Genomic DNA, 19,622 nt, shown 5'->3' with positions numbered 1-19,622 from the left:
GTGTCAGGACAGACACACCCGACTGTCTTTGGGCTGCACAGCATCCACAAACAATGTGGACATAAGGTTATGTTTTAATGCATACTCATGTTTGCAATCATCCTGTTTATGGTGGATCAACACGTATACCCCAAAAGGGAATATAAAATATGAGTTGATGGATAATACCATGCCCCCACTTCGTCTCCTTTTCAAATACTACTGAAGTCATTCAATCAGTACAGGAGTATTTGTATTATAACTTGTTTTCATGTGTGCAGGAGTCTTGGAGATGATCCGGTCTTTTTTGCTTATCAAGTATTTGTGTTGGTTCCCCTTCTATAGGACTTGATGGCTTTTAAGCTATCGTTGCAAGCAAGATGTGTGATGTTTTTGTGTGATTAAAGGTCACTAAGTTATTGTACTTCTTTTTTTAAGAGGTGATCTGCAAATGGAACATTTAATACACTTTGCAATAACTGCATAAGAATAAACGGCAAAAAAGAAGTTTAGAATCATGCTCAATTCCCACTCTCTTTTTTCTCCAGTGTTGAGGAAATCCCCAAATCTTGAAAGTGCTGGTGGATAACATTGTATACCTGCATTTTGTTTCAATACACCAAATACTGTCTCATCCCAAGATCCTTTCAGTACTTTGAAGGGACACAAGTCATGAAATGAGGTTGCACAGCTGGCAAGAGCATGATCCGAAATGAAGATGACAAAAATACGTAGTGCAGTATTTTGAACTGCTGACATTGAACAGGGCGGATTAGGCAGCCTATATTAACAACAGGTGACAGGCTGTGGCGGCGAGGGCGGGGACAATGTCATGAAGGCTGATTTGGTCTTTCACAGATTCCAAGTACAGGCAGATATTAAAATTAAATAAAATATGCCTAGTTTTTCAACAATTACATACACAATGGAGAAAAATGAGGAGATAACTAAAGCTGACTTGTTTTGGGAGTTTTCATTTTATTTTATAATATAAAGTTAGAATACGCACCAATGACCTTATGGATATCAAAACCAAACATTGCAAGGCAACAGTAACATCATAAAATCTGTAACATCTAATGAATAAAGGATATAAAAGGACATTCAGACACAAAACTCAACCAGATAAATAACATTGCATCAACAATTATACACCAGTTCAGAACATGTCCGTACTGTATTCAGTGTTACCTTGCTGCATTGCGGTTCAGATATTGAGACTTCACTCTTTTGAGGGTTTTCATTTTCTGAACAATAAGTGTCTATGTATGCCCTGCAACTGAGTGGCGACTAGTTCAGGGTGTGGGCTGCCTTTTGACCATAGTGAGCGGGGATAGGCTTCAGCACCCCCCGCAAACCTGAACAGAATAAGCGGCGTTGGGACGGGATGAAAAAGAAAAAGTTGACTTCTACTTCATGGTTTTTGCCTATTGGCATTTTGGGGACATAACTCCTGTAATAAACATGGGACTAGTGTTGAACACACAACCAATTTGACATCACATGCACAGAAAACAAAACTAGTAGCTCAACATACTAGATTTTTAAAAGCAGTTTAGGCTGGTAACTTGTCTTATCTGCATGAAGCTAACAGAAAAATTAACTATCAGCAAAAAATGACTTTTTTTTTTTTTACTTCCCAACCCTGATTTAAGTCCACCAAATTGTTTCAACATGTAGAATGTGGAAAATCAACTAGCTCTACAAATCATTCTTGGAAATTCATAAATGATCCCATATAAACAAGAGATCAGTCAAAGATCTCACATTAGTCATGATTTTAACACATTAGGTGTAAAAAAAAAAACAACAACAACCCAAAAGCAATTCATTTAAATTAATGTAAAAGCGGTGAGGGGAACATAAAATCAGAGTGTAGGTCAACAAGACATGATGTCAGAAAAGTCAAGTGCATCTCTGCTGACGCTGTGGTGAGCTCTAAATGTAGATGACATGCGGGTCAGAGGCTGCCGATGTTGGGGAAGCTCTTGAGCTTCTCTGGGAAGTCGTCTTTGTAGAGAACTGGGTCGGCCCGGTGCTCCACCACCTTCAGAGGCATGGTGCCGAAAACTGATGCAAACTTGTTGATGCACTCCGATCTAGTGAGGAAAACAAAAACATTTGGATTGCAAGTGTGCATGTGATGAAATTTGGTACATGTTTCTTCAAAGTTGAACTTGTAGTCAAGTCAAATTTATTTATATAGCCCTTAATCACAAAAACTTCTCAAAGGGCTTTACATGGCTACAGTTGACAATTATTCCTGACATCTCCAGCTCTTAACCCTCGGGAGGGTAAGGAAAAACTCACAAATCCCAAACTGGGGAAAAATGCGAAATCTTGAGAAGAGACCGCAATTGGGAGGATACCCCTTCTCGGACGACCAGGCTGCAATGGATGTCGAGTGGGCAACGTTTAACACACGATAAAAAATAAGGTAATGTAGATGTGTATTTTAATCAGAAGAAGAGCTGCAGGAAGACACCCTCAGTCATCATGGCAGCGCCTGGGGAAAGGTGGTCCACCTCAGATCTCGTCTCATGTAGTGAATGGATTTGGATGAGAAATGCTGTCACGCTCCTCAATTCACTTTAACATGGTCCTTGGCAACAAGATGGAACCAAAATAAACTGACTGTTTTTATACAGGGCGAAGTAATGATGGCATGAGCATAAAAAGAGCAATTGTTTTTCTGCGAATAACAAAAGACGTGCCCCCCCAATAAAAAAGTAAATTGGCTGATGCAAATTTGCGGCGGCTCATTGTTGTGTCCATACAATCAAACAAATGAGCATTCAATTCAGAGTTGGCTAATTGCATTACCTCTCCACCATGTGAGTCTGATCCAGGGAAAGTCCATCGATGGCTGTACACTCAGGACACTTGAACTTCTTCCTGGGAGTCACCTGAACAAAATCACACCCCCAAATGTCAATCGAGTTTCCAGCTAATAATCGGTCCTGCCTGTTTAAACAAGCCTGAATACATGTGCAGTGGGAAGAGCGTTGCCTGAGCAGCGATGACGTACAGCTTGGCCTCGCCCAGTGGATGTGTGTTTGCAGTGAAAGACACTAAGAAGCCGTGTGAGACATGGTGCGACAGGGTGAAGGCGTAGGTTGGGTGCGTGCATATTGTGATTTGGTAGCAGTATGCGAGTGTTTCTGTAAGCTTCGAGGGGGAGTTTGACCCTGCCGCTGATAAGGGAGGTTAAGGAAGGACTTGGGCCCCTACACCTGAATGAGGGAGGCCATGCAGTGAAGTGTCGGGGTGACAACTGATGGGACCCAGAGATGTCGCTCCGCTCTATCTGTCTTCACTTCCACCCCCCTTTTTTATGAGCTAAGAGCCCCCAAACTAGCTGATGAGATGAATGTACCTTAATGGGGGCTTTGCCAGTAATGTTGGCCACAAGAAAGTTCATGGCAATATCTTCACAGTTCATGTGTGCGTCAACCCAGTTCTTGATGTCTCCAGGCATCTTGTATGTGTACAGGTAGTTGAAGTACTGCAACAAAAAGAGGCACATGAAAATGCCGATTAAAAAGAATAACGTGGTCACCGGATGACCCAAGAGTACATAGGTGGGCGTCGCTGCATTAGACTTTGCTTCGAAGCAGGAACTCCGTCAGCTGATAGGAGGTGTGATAACCTTGCCCGACCTGCAACCTTCTGCTCATCCATCAACGTAATCTTGCCTTATAACCTTCAACTGCTCCCCCTACTCCAACCAAATGTTATTTAGTCGCCAGTTAAAATGAAAAACATCCTTCCCAAAACAAGTTAAATAGGCGTCAGCATTTCTATCATCATTTTCATTACGATGCTAAAACAAAAGCTTGAGTAAAAGTGGAAACTACCTTATGATAAAAAGCAGCGCCCGTTAGAACCATGGAGACCTCATTGGTCCATTCTGACTCGTACTTCCACTTTCCCATTTCATGGTCCCACAAGTGCAGTCGGCCTGGATAACCCACAAGCCTGTCAGGGAACTCCCTCCATACCTGTTGAAGTAGTCAGGACAGAAGCTCAAATCAACAAAGATCGAAGGATGACTTAGTCAAGTATGAATATTAGGATAGACATAATCATTTAGAGTCTGAAGGCTACAAATACTAGGTACCTCCTTCCTTAGAGGTCAACTATACAACACAGTCAGTCCAAAAATATTTATGTTCGTAGTTTATGCCAGCACTATGCCATGTTGTTTCAACACACATGCCGACAGTGCTGGAATTTTAAATTTGTTTTGTTAGACTGATTATAAAGACAATAACATCAACATTTAAATAGTGCTAACCAAATCAGGATTCTTTGTTCTAAATTGTATTGTGGCAAGCTTAAGTAAATTGTACCGCTCAGTGGGAACCAGGTTTTTAACAGAAAGGAAAAGGGCAAGGAAAACTGGTGTAAGGCTGAATACAAGTGTAGCAATATTGAGTGGCTTTATAATGAACTAAACTATTATGCTTAAAGCTTATAGCCAGTGAGTGTCAACTCTTTTACTGTGCTGCTTCTAATTCCGTGTAATTCTCCTTAAACTGGCTACAATTTTATGAAATTGCTTCTAAATGCAGTCAGGTGAGGGCAGGGGACATTTGTAGGCTCTGAGCCCGTCATCATTCCATCATCAAACACAAGCAGCGGGCAGTCAAAGCCTTGTTATATGACTCCAATCTTCTCCGGTAACTTTAATGCCTGAGATCACCAGGAAGTAGTTCCTGGCTCTTACGGAGGTCAGTAGAAACATGGGAAACAATTGGTGTAGGTTGTTTGGAACTTGCTCACCTCATAGCCAAACTGCAGTTCATCAGATGTCAACATGATGATGTCATCATCGATGGCCAACACCGCTTCAGTCTCAATTTCATCGTAGGGGAAAAAGCGGTTACTCAACTTGTTCTCTTTGGTGCGCACAACTTTGAGAGGCACGCCAACCTTAGGCCAAAGAGATTCTGACAAGGAAAAAAAAACGAAGACTCATTTGGTAAAAATAATTATCTGATAAAATCACTTTTACTGAAGAGAACAGTGTCTGTGTTAATGCCATGAACCTTAATAGTCTATGATAATGACGCACCAGCCTCGACCCTTGACACGTTCACGCACAAATATCACTGTACAGATTTGAATGCAACACTTGCACAAACGTTGATCCAGAAACATAGCAGATGAGCTTTCTTGGTGTTAACCACACAGATATGACATTTTACTGCAGCATCTTCTATGTAGAGACCCGTCAATAGGCCTCGTCAGAACTCAGCACGGGTACAATTTTGCTCTAACTGCATTTAAGCAATTAACGAGTGTGTTTTTTGTTTTTACAAGGTATTAATCTTTTTTTATTTATATATTGCTCTTTACAACTGTGCTCAAAGAGTGCAAGCTTTAAGATGTTTAATGACACACTAGTTGGAGTTCACTGTGTGCTTTAAGATGTGACACACTAGTTGGAGTTCACTGTGAAAGTAAACACACAACACAAAGAATTCCTAAATGGATAATGGCTGGACGGATGGATATTTAATCTGTTTGTTTTAGATACTTTGCCAGCTTAAGGTTTGCGATGAAAAGTTTATTGCCCGGCTATCGGTAATTAGCATTAGACATTAGAAGAGGAATTTGCGTTCAAATCTCATAAAAATTGCCATATGCCAATGTCATATCTCTAATTTGTGAAAATGAGTCATATTACCTAAATTGGCAATTTTGTTCTCTCTTTATCTTCCAAGTCATTGTATCTCCAGGAATAAAAGTTTTCCTGAACCAGAAGGTAAATGCTCAATTTGAGTAGGTATTGTTAAAAAAAAAAAAAGAAGAAAAAATCGGATTTGACGACTAATTCTGAAAATAGTAACAGTATATGTTTGACTTAATAACAGGATAGGAATCCTATCTTATCGTACAGAATAAGAAGCTAATTTCTTGTATAGAATAGGTGAAATATCCTAAAATAACAAATCCGTGTAAAGTAATTCCAACACTCAAACTTCCCATGTACTTGAGACCTGAGAGTCCCCTCATTAATTCTAATGGGTCACGCCACTTGAGCCAGGCGCCGCTGACGCCTCTGATGAAAAGGAAACACGCAGCCACGAGAAAGCACTTCAAAGTCTTCTCACTACTTCATTATACAGTATTAGTCAACTCACGGTTGATTTGATTTCTGGTCAAGATCAGAAATGGTGCCAATAGGAGAGTAAGACAGCTTAATGGTGCTTTGCTATTTGTCCTGGTACGCTAACAAACATTAGAGGTGGAAGAAATCATAAGTTTCTGGTGAAAAATGACAAATACAGCAGTCTGCTGCTGACTTAGATCAGCCATGAAATCCAGAGTCATTGCTATGCCAGCGATTAAGTATGGTTAAAGTTTCATCAAGTAAATTTGAGTACATTTCCAAGGCGGGGGAAATCTAAGCAAACTGACAGCGAAATGAAATAAATCGACGAAGAGCGGACCTGATGTTTGGAAAACAAACGAACATTTTTTTAAAATAAATGCTTGCAATTTAGTACCAGGGTCCTGGGCGCCTGCTGCTGAGGTCGCACTTTTTTTCTGTTAAATATTTCTTTGGCGCTATGTTTGTCATTTCCTGGCTGTTGTATTTCTATGTTTTGAGTTACTAAATAAAAAAACTTAAATAAATTACATTGCTGCCAGTGGTGGCCTATTACGTCAGTGTTTTGTGTAGTTCTGGGAATCGTATTGTTCATGTTTTTTCAGAGTGAAAACATAAATACGTTTCATTCAGAAATATTTCACATTATAAACATACAATCTTACAGCCTGGCTCAAATGAGACATTGATGCCAGTTTGGCCGAAGAAATGCAAAAACTCTTATTCTCAGGAAAGCTTGACGTCATCAGCAGGCCCACAGGCCACCGATGGACCAATTGCATTTGGTACTGGCACTGTCAGTTGCAAGTCTGTTAACGGCTCTATGTGGTTCTGGTTATTCAAAAGTGACTTAAGGCTGAGTGTAAACAAACGATGGTCCCTCCGTACATCTTCCGCTGTCGAAGAGGGATGTTGTGCACGAAGGATACGTCACAGCAAATAAACAAATTTGATCGGACCGCTCATTATACACCAAGGCTCAGCTGCGGTGTGGCTTTTCAGGCTCAGATATTACCATTATATTAGGTGTCCGCATGAAACGTGACATTCGCGCTGATATGGTAAACGTGCCAAGCAGTTTACCTGTTCATACACATTTCTCAAGTTTCACCGTATTGTAACCTAACGTGAATATACTCACCCTCAGGAGGACTCTTGTTCTGGTTGTTCCAAACCACCAGCAACTTAGCCAAGCTAGGAACTTTTGAAATTTCTGTGATGACTCGGAAAAGGCTCTCGACTCGATCGTAGGTCAGCACTACTGCTGTGAACCCAGGTGCTCTTGGTGGGATAAGTGGCAAGAATAAGGGACTGTTTACACTGGACCACTTCTGGATAAGACAAAAGGCAAAGACACATACAAGCAACACAGTTAACACACATTTGTAAACATATTTGGCAACAAAAGCTTCTATAGTGTAACATGCACTGCAAGACTCAATCGTAACAAATGATGGATTCTCTGAGCACGCAACAATGTCTCATGAGGGCTAACAGGCTGGGCAAAGAGCATTGGCCCAGTCCATCATATAAACCTTACAGAAGCAAGAGATCATGACGTGAAGACTAGATGTGAATTTACAACAAGGCTGACTGTCCCCTCTTAAATATCTACACGCTTTGTGGTGCTCGAGTGTCGGGGCCGAGAACGGGATGCAAGAAATGAGATGATTTTGACATGTGGAAATCAAGTGAAGCGAGTTTGCCAGGTAGTTAACGACGACTGTCGGACGACCTTCAAAGTTGTACTCCTCTTTCATTGCTCCCCATTAAAATGGCCTATAAAATGTGGGACTTTCACTGACCCCAACAGGTGAGCTTTCCAAGTTACCAAAAACAGATCATTATCATAAACATCAATTTGACACGGAAAGTAACATTGTCCAACAATACAAATTTAAATGATATTCCAACAAAGACCGGGATCACATCAAACTGAAAGTGTTCCGCCTCAGTTGCAGTGAAAATTTGTCAAAAAAGGACAATAAATCTGTGGCATTCTTGAAGTCCATATAATGTTTGATTCTACGATAATATGGGACCTTCCACAACATTAAGCCAAGTCAAAGACAGCCACAAACCTTTTATACAACATCCGTTACCCATGCACCAGTAAAAATTCCCTTTGCTGGCGAGTGGAAACTTCTCTGTGGTTGTTCTCACATTGTCAAGCAAGTAGAGTGGGAGACAATTAAAGTAACACATATACAACACACATTCAATACAAAAACACTGAAGTCATTCGTCAAAGTAAATAAATATACTAGATTAACAACTTCAGACAGACGTAACAGCTAAATCGTCTTTCCTGATTCATGTTTTTTTTTTTTTAAATCTTAGAAATTGATCTTCACATTAAATGACAAACTACATTATTGAGTGGATACTAGCTCTTTTTTGAAACATTTTTGGCTAACCTTGAGCTACCCAACAGAGAAAGTAGGCCTTATGCTCAAAAAGCAAGAAGGTTTGGACAAAAAGTCTTAACACATGGCGGGCGCAGTGTCAGTATTATGGCAGTATTTATTTTTTATTTTTTTTATTGTTTGGGTTGCTTTTAGCATTCATCTACAAATCAATATAAGGCAGAACAATTTTTATGAAAAACGAACAGCAAACCAAAACGTGCACTCCTCACTTTTGAGATGGTTATCAGTGCGGAAAAAGTCTCAATTTACTCCACGGCTTAATTGATAGCCAAAACACCGTTGTATAGACCAAAACATCTTAAAGTCTGAGAGGCCTCGGCCTTAAAAGTAAACCCTTTACTCACAAGTCCCAAACAAAAAGCAGCCTGTCCTTCATTCTGAAAACCCAGCATAACAGCACCAGTAATTCTGGAAAATGTGCTTTCAATTACCAGCCTAAAAGACTACATGAGGTGAGGGGGTGGGAGCTCTGGCTGATTTATTTTGTGTTCTGTTCAAGTTCTTCTCACCATTCACTCACAGAATTGATCCCTGAAACACTTCACCTCCAATCTCAGACTGGATCAACCAAAAATCTTTACATCCAGACAAGTAACCTCCAAGTTGGACTCGGGTTGGGGATCCGAATGAAGTGGAAAATAAAGGGAAAATGTCATGAAAAGGCAGCAATTCTCTACTGAACAACTCATAATTCCATACAAAGTTATGTGAACAGCACAGTCCTGTACACCTGATAGACTTGGTTCTAAGCACTGAGAAAAACGCACACGTTTTCTCACATTCATGACTCTCTGTGCTGACTTAAGACAAAGATATGGCTGCATTGCCAAGATGTGCGCAGCCACAAACTTTCATGACCACATGAATGCTAAGAACCCACAATATCATTCACAAACAGACTGCCTCAGACATACAAGAACTTTTTCTCCCACCACAATACAGGCATCCCCTTCATTTAGCACTACTGCTGAGACTGTTAGGTGTATATCAAAGTCTAATGCACTGCTTGTGTGGTACAAAATAAATAAAACAGTGTATGTATGATGCAGAATGTAGTCCAATGGCCCTGAGCTGGTTCACAGAAGCTATCAACTGTGATCCATCTGCATGTGTAAGCAGGTATAACCTATGTTATATCAATTATGTTATGATCAGATTTATTGTTTCTTGTTTAATTTGCTGAAAGTTCCCATTTGGCCTCCCCCTCTCCCAAGTTGATGTATTATCCTGTGTTCTTAATTTTCCGTGTTCATAATTTAAAATAAAATAATAGAAAATCAGTAGTAATCTAGATATAATCCATATTTTTTCCATGTTATTTAACCATATAGAGAAGCTGATTTTTTTTTAATGTGCAAATATTTACATATAAATATTTTTCAAATTTACTGTTTTGACAAACTGACATAATAATAAAGCTCCATATTATTAAAATCTAGTTTAGATAAATCTAGGTAATTCAGATAGAATCTATATTTTCTTCCTGTTATTTACCCATATAGAGAAGAAAAGAAAAAGAAAATTTAAAGAAAATAAAGAAAATCTCTTTAATGCGCAAACATGTTTACATATAAATATTTTTAAAATTTACTGTTTTGACAAACTAACATAATAAAAAAGCTCCATATAATTAATATGCCAAAACATATTTACTCAAATTCACGAACATAAAAACATAGTTAGTGGAAGATTTTTATGCTTGATTGATTCTTGACTTCTGATAGAGCCCAGCGAGTCTGCTATAATTTGGGTGGAAAAGGGTGAGTTTGAAATTCTACAGTCCAGATCAAAACTTGAAGAAGAAGAAGAGATAGAAGAGAAGTGAAAAGAAAGAAACAAAGTAAGAGGAGAAAAAGAAACCCCAAGGAAACTAAAAAAAGAAAACGGAATGTCAAAAAATTTCCTCAGGATGCACTAAGGTTAAAGACTTTGGCTGTAGGTATCAAGGTTCAAAGTCAACGTAAACCATCAAAAACAAATGGAAGAACAACAGTGACATGGCCGAGAAGCTCCTCTAAAATGATGAAAAGCCAAAGAAAATCGGACAGAGTTGCTGCCAAGAGGCCTACAGCAACATTAAAGTCATCAGAATATTTTTGGCAAGCACTAACTGTTTACCACATGTGACAATGATTTCTATTCTTCATTCTACAAAGAAAAAAATCTCTTGGTTTTATTTCAAAAACACTCTCTTACACAAGCGTGTGTGTGTGTGTGTGTGTGTGTGTGTGTGTGTGTGTGTGTGTGTGTGTGTGTGTGCGTGTCCTATGGTTAGATGAGCTCGAGTTTGAATTTATCTATTTCATTCACTGCAGATTACAAAAATATGAGACCGTATGTAAAGTGACGCATGGTGACAGAAGTGTCATGTTGGGGCAATTTTTCTAAAACTGGGTCTTGAGTCACAACTCACAATGGAGTAATTTTGGCTCAGAAGACTTCAAACATCAGAGTAGTTGGGCACTAAACATTAAGTATCTGGAAGAACGCCGACAAGACATTTGAGCTTTCGGCATGACAGTGATCTAAAGCATACAAGCAAACTGACAAAGAATATTTTCACTAGAAAACAATTTTTAGGGGAGAAAACAGAAAATCAGCAAAGTGAGCTGATGAGGGCTGAGCACAGGAAATGCTCCGCCATCTCACAGCTTTGGAGTGTCTTAGCAAATATTGCAGTCACTGTTTCAAAATGAGCATGGAAAAAAAAAATCTGTAATGAATCAAGTAGTCTAGTTATATCACAGAAAACGTGCCTGAAAAAAATAAAATCCACATTCTTTGCTTGAATCAATATTTACATTTAGGCCCATCTTATCACAATGCATGTAAACATCAAGATTGCACAGTTACATACCACAACAGTTGGATTGTTCCACTGCTCATAGGTATTTGCGGCATATGGGTAGATGCGGTCATTGATGATCTGGAGCGTAGTCAGACCAATGGCCTTCATGGAGCTGAAATAGGCTTCCCAGAACCAGCGTGCCTATAAACAAAAACAGAACGATTCAAATTTTATGACAAAAAGATCACTAGTGGTATCCCAATTGCATAGATCTTTTTTCTCCTCAAATCAAATACATACATATATATACAACTCATTACATGGTACAGTAGTTTGCACATGACGAAGGAAAAAACAAAGGGTGAACATTTTTTCCTATTACAATTTTTTAAGGTCCTCTTCCCCTGCATTTTTAAAGAAAGGCAAGCAATAAATTTATCTGTATTATAATAAACAAAAATTATTATCCATCAATAATATACTTTTAACATGATACTTTTATAGGTCAGACTTGTGCTAAAATAAAGGCAACAGAACCATGAATTATATGATATATATCTACTTCAATTAGTGGTGTTACTTTGCACTGTTTTGCTTTCACAACAACAACTGTACAGCATTAACAAGTCAGCGAGTCATAAATCTCATTACAATGTTAATGCAAACCGATATGCGGTTTCATAAAACAATATGTTACATGTGGACTGGACAGCCTCTGCAATTTGAGAAATGCATTCTACGACATTGGGATGTCAACAGCCATGTTGTCAAAATTAACTACACGACTCCAATGGCCTCTTAACGTTCACCTTCCATGGTTATAAATACCAATGAAGATATACCAACAGACCTTTGACCCTAGCTACTACCTAAAGCCTTGTGGATCAAATATCCTTTAAAACCGAATCTTTGGCTAATTGCCTCAGATCATTTCACTTTTAGAAATGTTGATGTTGACAGGGAGAGCCTAAAACTAGAATGTTGTTGTCATAGATAAATCAGTGTGCAGGATTCCAGCCAATATTATACTGAAGCTAAATTAAGAAAAATAATGACTATTTATTATTTACTTTCTGTACAAACCTCATTCATGTTAATACATATACCCACATTGAACATACTCTAAATAAGATTTTTTAACTTTCATTCTTAGACTAATAGCTATACTGTAAATAAGATCTTTCATTTTTATTCTCAGACTTCCTTTTATACTTGTTTAAATTTTGTATGTTTGCACTAGGAAGGGAGCAGCTATCCGAATTTCGTTGTACAACTAAGTTGTAAAATGACAATAAAGGGCATTCTATTCTATTCTATTAGTCTTTCTGTTCTACTGTTAAAAAGCTGTGCCCTAGAGTTAAATATAAAAGAATGCTTTGTTATCTAGAAGTAGTACTGACCAAATATGGTAAATTTATAGCACTATAGAAATGTCAAAATAATTGCCAGTGGAATTATAGGAATACTGTTTTAATATTTCCATTTAATACTAAACATGAACTTATTATTAATCAATAACAGTTATAGCAGATATTCTTATATTCTTATAATTGTATATCTGTTCAATTGTGCATACACTAAATTAAAAAGGCGTACAAAAAAAAGTGTTGGGTTGTTTTGTACTAAAAAAAAAAAGTTGGTCAGTTCGACCCAATTTCTTGGGTCGGTCCGACTTTTCAACCAAAATTGGGTTGTTTTTAACCCAGCATTTTAAGAGTGTAATTAAGGGTCAGAATTTGAGGGATAACAATTTAAATTAAATTTTGGCATTACCTCAGCAAAAAATACTATTGGTTTTGCGGATTCTTGACCAACACTGAAGTTGCAGTTACCAATAAAGGAGGTCAAGGTTTGTCTTTGTTGTCTCAGTGTAAAATAAAAATGGCTAATTTTATCTGGTCACCATGTGAGTATGGTGCTGTATCATTTAAAATGTTAAATACATCTTTTACTTTTAAAGACTGGTGAGGAAAATCCAAAAAGACTTTCAAATCTCCTGGGGGAATCCCAACACTTCATAAATCAGCTGGTGATGAAAGTTTTCTTTTCTAACTGGGAGGAGGATGTAAGAAAACTGTGCTGGCCTGAGGGAATGACCCTCAGCCCTCCAGCTCCCCCATTGCTGCACAAATTTTACGTGCTGGAATGAAAAAGACCGAACCCCCCCCCCCCCCCACACACACACACACAATTGCAACATTTAATAAACAACTTACCTTTTCTTCCTTATTTAGAACATTGATAAATCATAATAATTAATAAAAAGAAATTTATGAATTAAGATGCGCATGCATACACACACACACACACACACACACACACACGCACGTGCGCGCGCACGCACACACACACACACACACACACACACACACACACACACACACACACACACACACACACACACACACACACACACACACACAACTCATTGCAAACATTGTTAATAAAGAGTTACTGGTAGTAGCAAACCAAAGCACGAAGTTCAAGAGCCCCCTCTCTTTAACCATTTAAATCATTAGAGAAGAGGTCAAAGTCATGAGCAGAAACAGTTGGGAGTACAGAAGTCTTTGTTTAAGTCTACTTGTCAAGTATGTGACAGATGACTGCACCTATAGCGCAGATCTGCTCGCCACTGAGTGAGCCGTGGCGAGAACCAGGCAATCATTAGTGATTTGGACTTACTTAATCAAAAACAGCAGCCAAACCGCATGTCAGCTGCTCACTGGGAATAATGTTGTGCTACGCATTAATTAACACTTGACTTGTACCTGTGGTCTAATGCCTAAATACACTCATCTCTTTTGTTCCAACTCAGCATATTTAAAAATTGACATTTTGATTTAAAAAGAAAATATGTTTTCAATCAAACAGCTTCTGTTTCTGATGCGCACAAATTACAGTTAAGTCAAAATATTTAAAAATTAAGTGATCGGCATCTGTCGCAAGGAACAAGAATTTACCGTTATTTGCTTGAAATGATATATTTTGCCTATTCCTACATATATGACAACTGATGACTGACAACAACTAACCACAAGATGATAATAAATCGTTCCAAAGAAAAGCAATTTTGGTCACCAATACAAATGAAGTGCAAACAACTTCTATTAAATTGTTCCCTAATATTACATAATTTAAAAAGTTAAAACCTATTTTCCAAACATTTAGGCACATTTTCCGGTGCTATTGAATAAGAAAAATTTGTCCAAAAATGTAAATACATTTCCATGTAGCTTCGACAAATCAAACAGCTTCAGTCCCGAGACTTGTGAGCCCTCTGCTGGTAAAACTGATAAACTGCAACCATAACAATGCCCAAAATGCAATGTAAAATATGACTAGCAACTCCTTTGCATTGGAATTAAGATGTACACTGTTTCGTTAAGAAACTGGAGAAAGCACTGAGGATTTCACATATCCAATTAACAGACGCTTCAGATGGAAGCTGCTATGCAAGTTAGAACAGATATTTGCAGTTGGGAAAAAAAAAAGGTTGTTTTTATGCGTTTGACTGGTGACAGTTTATTGAGAGTTATTCTCAGTTAACATGGGCCTTGGACAGCAAAATCTTACCATGTTTCAGATTTTTTTAGATATATTTTGACACCCAACTCACACGGCCCATACTTTTAAAAGGAGTACCAGTAGTTCCTGGTGTAATTGGTGAATGGATCAAAATTGATATGAGGGAATGAAGAGCAGCAAATCTCTTGTTTATTGTGGTGGATACGAATGGAGACATTAGATGAGATGTCTGCTATTCATTTGTGTCGACAAGAAGAATGAAATTGAAAATATGGTACTAATATCAGTCAGACTTTCTGCTTTGGTATTTAAAGCAACAATATGCAGTGAGTCATTTTTTAATAGCTTGAAACTCATGGTGATGGTAGCGCGAAGTGACAGTGAGCGTAGTCACCATCAGTGGCATAGGTAAGAACCTGTTAAACGAGGCAGGTCACCTCGTGTTGTGTTAGCGCCAGCTTAAGTTCAAAGTTGTTTGCGTCCATTCGCTAAAGCAGATGCCTATCACTAGTATGACACACTGCCTGTCTTGAGTTTTCATTTTCCCTTACTCTGTGAAAATGCAGCTAAATAGAAAGCAAATGTGTCAAAAACCACTGTGACAGTTACCTGTCTCTGCATCTCCTCCACTTGTCTGTGCGGAATACTCTTCAAAATGGTGTACATCTCGGAGAGCTTCTCCTCTGGGATAACCACCGATGCTCTGTGCCAGATAACCGACACGACTTCAGTGAGTTGAGTCAAGTTCTTTCATGCTTAATGGAAGATGGTCTGAATTAGTCTGACCTTTTCCAGTCAAGAACTTCAGAAAAAGGGAGGATGTAGGAGTCAGCAAGGATGACAGGGACGCAACCAGCTTGCAGCACATCACTGAGAGTAGCCTGACCTAAGCGTGCGCCCCTCAAAACCACACAAAACGAGGATTCCTGCAGATATTGGACAAGCATCATCACCGTGTTTCACATTGACAACTTTCATCTTAAAATCTTTGCATGCAGCTGTATTTACCTGCAGGATCTGCGGGTAGTCAAACACCTGTCCCTTGTGACAACGCTTTCGAGCAGAGGTAGCTCCCTGGGAGAGGTTGCTACACTTGTCCAGAAGGAGTAGAGCCTCGCCATTTTCTTCCTTCAGGCGTTCAAGTTCAGCCCGATATTCACGGTGAATGGCTGTCTGAGATGACAGGATGAAGTAGCGGCGAGGCCTGGAGGAATGAAGACCAGACTCTGAGAATGATTTATCGCAACAACATCACACAACTGCCCCACATTGGCTCAAGATGAAAACTTTACCTCATGGCAAGGTTTATTCACAAAAATGTTTAAGCCATGTGTCAATATAGGTACTCAGAGTGCTCGTGTTCATGATTATCCTCGAACCCAAATCATTTTGCATTAATGTGTTAGATTTTCTTGTCATTTTTCCTGTTCTTGCATCCAATGATTAGCTTGATCTTTGAATCATACTGAACAACTGCATATATTTCACGAAGAGAACCGCAAACTGAGGCACTGCGTACGGTTGCAATGACCTCACCCAGGCTGTCTCTCGGGTAGCTCAACATCAGCAGAGAGGGGGCTGTAAACTGGGATGCTGATGTCGTAACCTTGTCTGTACGTCCATGTGGAGAAACCCCCTCCAGCCAAGAGCGCTCTGGAAAAAAAAAAAAGACCAATCAGCCTTGACTGGAACACTTAAAAAAAAAACACAAAGGATTTTAACAGAACTTACTAACAAAATGCCTGCAAAATTGCTCTTTAGGTTACTATCCCTTACATGATTTATGGCCAAGTGCAACTTTGAGTGATGAAGTACTTTTGGTATTCCATTCAACTCAAAATGCAAAGGCAATGCACTGAAGTCCCTCTACACCTGGTTCCAATAAAGTTTCATGCCAAATGGACTCTGGATGAGCTCAGGATATTCCTTACATCTAAAGATATTGTTCATCGTCTCACATTAAACCACCAACCATCCCTTTAATGTAGCGGATATCTATTTGTAGCTATTTGTAAATATATAATTCACCTCCTGGAAATAATTTTTTACATGTGTGTTCTGCTTCGACCGTGTGATCCAGCCAAAATGTCGAGGTCCACACAATCAATCATTTTTGGGGCGCTGTGCCACCTACCTCACGGTCCATTTATAAGATGTCTGTTTTCAAACACAATATCTTGACTGCAGTAGGAGGTCATCCGAGGATGACCCCCCCCCGGCTCAACATAAAAACACATAACTTTTTTGCTTATGTTGCACCTCCCAACATGCACTTTGCTTTTCCCTCTAACTCACAAATTGCTTTGTTTGTGCATGACAAATGCTAAAGTAAAGGTTTATTGTTTTCATTTTGTCTTCTACCAGTGCTGCTGAAAATATGATTATACATTTATAAAAAAGACAGATTGTTTCTGAACAAGCTACCTGTCTCTGGGTACATCCAAAGCAGTGTTGTAGTCTGGTGGGCCCCCTGGCAGCATGTTAAAAAGGAGATGATTCATCCCCTTGTTCCACCTTAAAAAAATACATAAATAATAAAAACATAAAAAGACTACTTGATGCAATGATAGATTTACATTATCAAGTTAAAAGAGAAAATCAAATTAATTGATTCACAAAACAATTAAATGCAAGTGTTACTGTCCCATCAAGACATTTGAGTGTTGCTCTTGGAGCATGGCCCAAGTTAAATACGAAACACTTCCTTGCTTGAAAGAAAGGAGAAGGTTGATTTTATCCAATAGCACTGGACAGTGGGCTTTGAATGCTATACGATACTAATTAATCACAATCTTCAAGTTTGCCTTATCTTATTTCAACTGTAATCCTTTCGATAAAGAGAAGATGACGTCGAGGGCAACGAAGAAGATGACGACGATAACATAGAAAGAGGAACAGCAAAAGGAGCAGCTGTCATGGCTGCCAACGTTTCAGTGACTCTCGAACTGCCAAGTCATTGAAGCTCAAAACAAACGCTGACAACACCCGCAAAACGAAAGGGGGTCTTGAGTGTTAAGGAGTAAAAATACAATCCGAGACCAACAACACGTGCTCCGAATTGAGGGTTTATTTGGCATGCTCGAAACACGCCCTGAAGCCTCGGCACATTTCATACCATCACAACTTGTCCAGTAAAGATGATTTTGATTCAGAAGAATTTAACTGCGAGACATTTACCTGGGTAGCATTGCCAAAGCTTGGGCAGTCTCTTTGATTCGCAGGGAGTTCTGATTCAGGACATCAGTCGATGGGATAAAAAGACAAGCCCTGTTGACATCATCAGTGTAAAAGTCACTGTCCGAAATGGCACTGAGAAGGTCATTATATTCTCGAGAAAGTCCAGTGCTGCTGATGGGAACTCCAAGTTCATCAACATATCTCTGGAGCGGGTAGATGTAAACCTAAACAAAGGAAAACATAAGAGCAAGATTGAGTCATATAAATGTGGGGTGGATGTGTTTCTCAGGGATTATTACCTTAATTCGGTTCTTAGGGTTGTAGCCACATTTATACACATCGAAACAAGTGTGCATGCGACAGCCAAGGTCTCCCCTCTCAGGAATCGGACTGGAGACTTGGAGGCGCACCAGAGGAGCATCTTGAGCACTGTGTTTGTCCACGGTCAACTCAGCTGTGGACTCAAAGGAGTGAGGCCAGAACTGAAACATCCCAGTGGCAATGAGGCCAAGCAACACCACGGAGAAGAGTGTGATATAGTATATACGATGCTTGATTTTCATCCGCGGGATCAGAGGAGGTCCCCGGGAGCTGTATTTTCCAGATGCATACATGGCTGCCTCCTGACTGTCTGCCCAGCCTCTGTAATGACAGTGACAAATATACATTACGTGTGCTGCTAAATAATGAGGTTTGTGAAAACGCCTTCAAATAATCATGTCATCAATCTGTAGTCTATTGTACAGTACTAGTTCTCCAGGCACACCCAGAAAGCCAGCTAACCTGTTTTTCCCCGAGTTTTGTCAATTGATCTTCGGATTGCTTTTTGAACAAATGTCCAAGTCGTGATATTTAAAAGTAGGACCTGCTCCACGTCATTATTAGTGGCTTATACCTGTAGTTGAATGCTCACTTTGGACAACCATTTTGTGGCGGATACACACATACATAACTTGATAATACATTTTATAATACAAGTTTACTCCTATACATTTTGTCACCCCTTACTATGAGACGATCGCGCCTGCTTGTATTCTTTATATTCTTGTACATAAAGCGCTACGAAAAAACACGTTATGTCTGGATATGGCAAGACAGATATCACACAATTGACTATTTTATTATGTTAGATTTTAGACATGATTATGAATCTGAAAGCTGACGTAGAAAATATAGCTAGTTACATTAGCTTACTAAAGTCATCTTAAAAAAAACGTTACCAACAAGGAAAAACATCACAATTATCTAATTAAGTGTAGACTGCGTCGATGCGTGTTTTACTTACCAAGACGTTCAACAAATGAAATGTTGACTTCCGTGTTAATTCATGATAGCATGCTAGTTTAGCAAAACAACCGATGGGGCCAACCGGAAAACTTTCGTCACTTCCTGTGCACCGCGGATTTCTTCCCTGTGGTGCAGCGACGAGAGAGAGGCTTCCTCTAGCGGCTGCACCGGTGGAGAGAAGTAACAAGGTGTCCAGCGTCGACGTTCTTCTACTTACCATACCAATATAATGATTAGAATATAATTACACCTACCTTTGTCTAATACAATGCGAGTACTCACCTCCGCTGGGTGCTTGGATTCTACAAGCTTTTGAGTT

General features: G+C 39.2%; 1 protein-coding gene across 1 annotated transcript; it reads right to left on the bottom strand.

The window, feature by feature from the left end:
- Positions 1-937: 937 nt before the first annotated feature.
- On the bottom strand, positions 938-19,461 carry ext2 (exostosin glycosyltransferase 2). The gene is made up of 15 exons (XM_088370478.1): positions 19,302-19,461; positions 18,316-18,658; positions 18,017-18,240; positions 17,264-17,353; positions 16,376-16,492; positions 15,848-16,043; positions 15,626-15,765; positions 15,449-15,542; positions 11,384-11,515; positions 7,239-7,428; positions 4,765-4,931; positions 3,837-3,980; positions 3,356-3,484; positions 2,803-2,885; positions 938-2,078 (listed from the first exon to the last, which is right to left on the bottom strand). The coding sequence occupies exons 2-15, from the start codon at positions 18,628-18,630 to the stop codon at positions 1,940-1,942; spliced, it is 2,160 nt and encodes a 719-aa protein (XP_088226604.1). The 5' UTR covers positions 18,631-18,658; positions 19,302-19,461; the 3' UTR covers positions 938-1,939.
- Between the last annotated feature and the right edge of the window lie 161 nt (positions 19,462-19,622).

Source organism: Syngnathus floridae, chromosome 3 (genome assembly GCF_059516105.1).
Source record: "Syngnathus floridae isolate MCC-2025c chromosome 3, RoL_Sflo_1.0, whole genome shotgun sequence".
In the NCBI taxonomy this organism is placed as follows: Eukaryota; Metazoa; Chordata; class Actinopteri; order Syngnathiformes; family Syngnathidae; genus Syngnathus; species Syngnathus floridae.
This window is presented reverse-complemented; position numbering and strand designations above follow the sequence as displayed.

Coding starts and splice junctions, on each gene's coding strand:
- ext2 (XM_088370478.1), bottom strand. CDS start 18,630: ATGTATGCATCTGGAAAATACAGCTCCCGGGGACCTCCTCTGATCCCG. Junction 15,766..15,847: donor ACTACCCGCAGATCCTGCAG/GTAAATACAGCT, acceptor CAATATCTGCAG/GAATCCTCGTTTTGTGTGGT. Junction 2,886..3,355: donor CTGGCAAAGCCCCCATTAAG/GTACATTCATCT, acceptor GATTTTGTTCAG/GTGACTCCCAGGAAGAAGTT.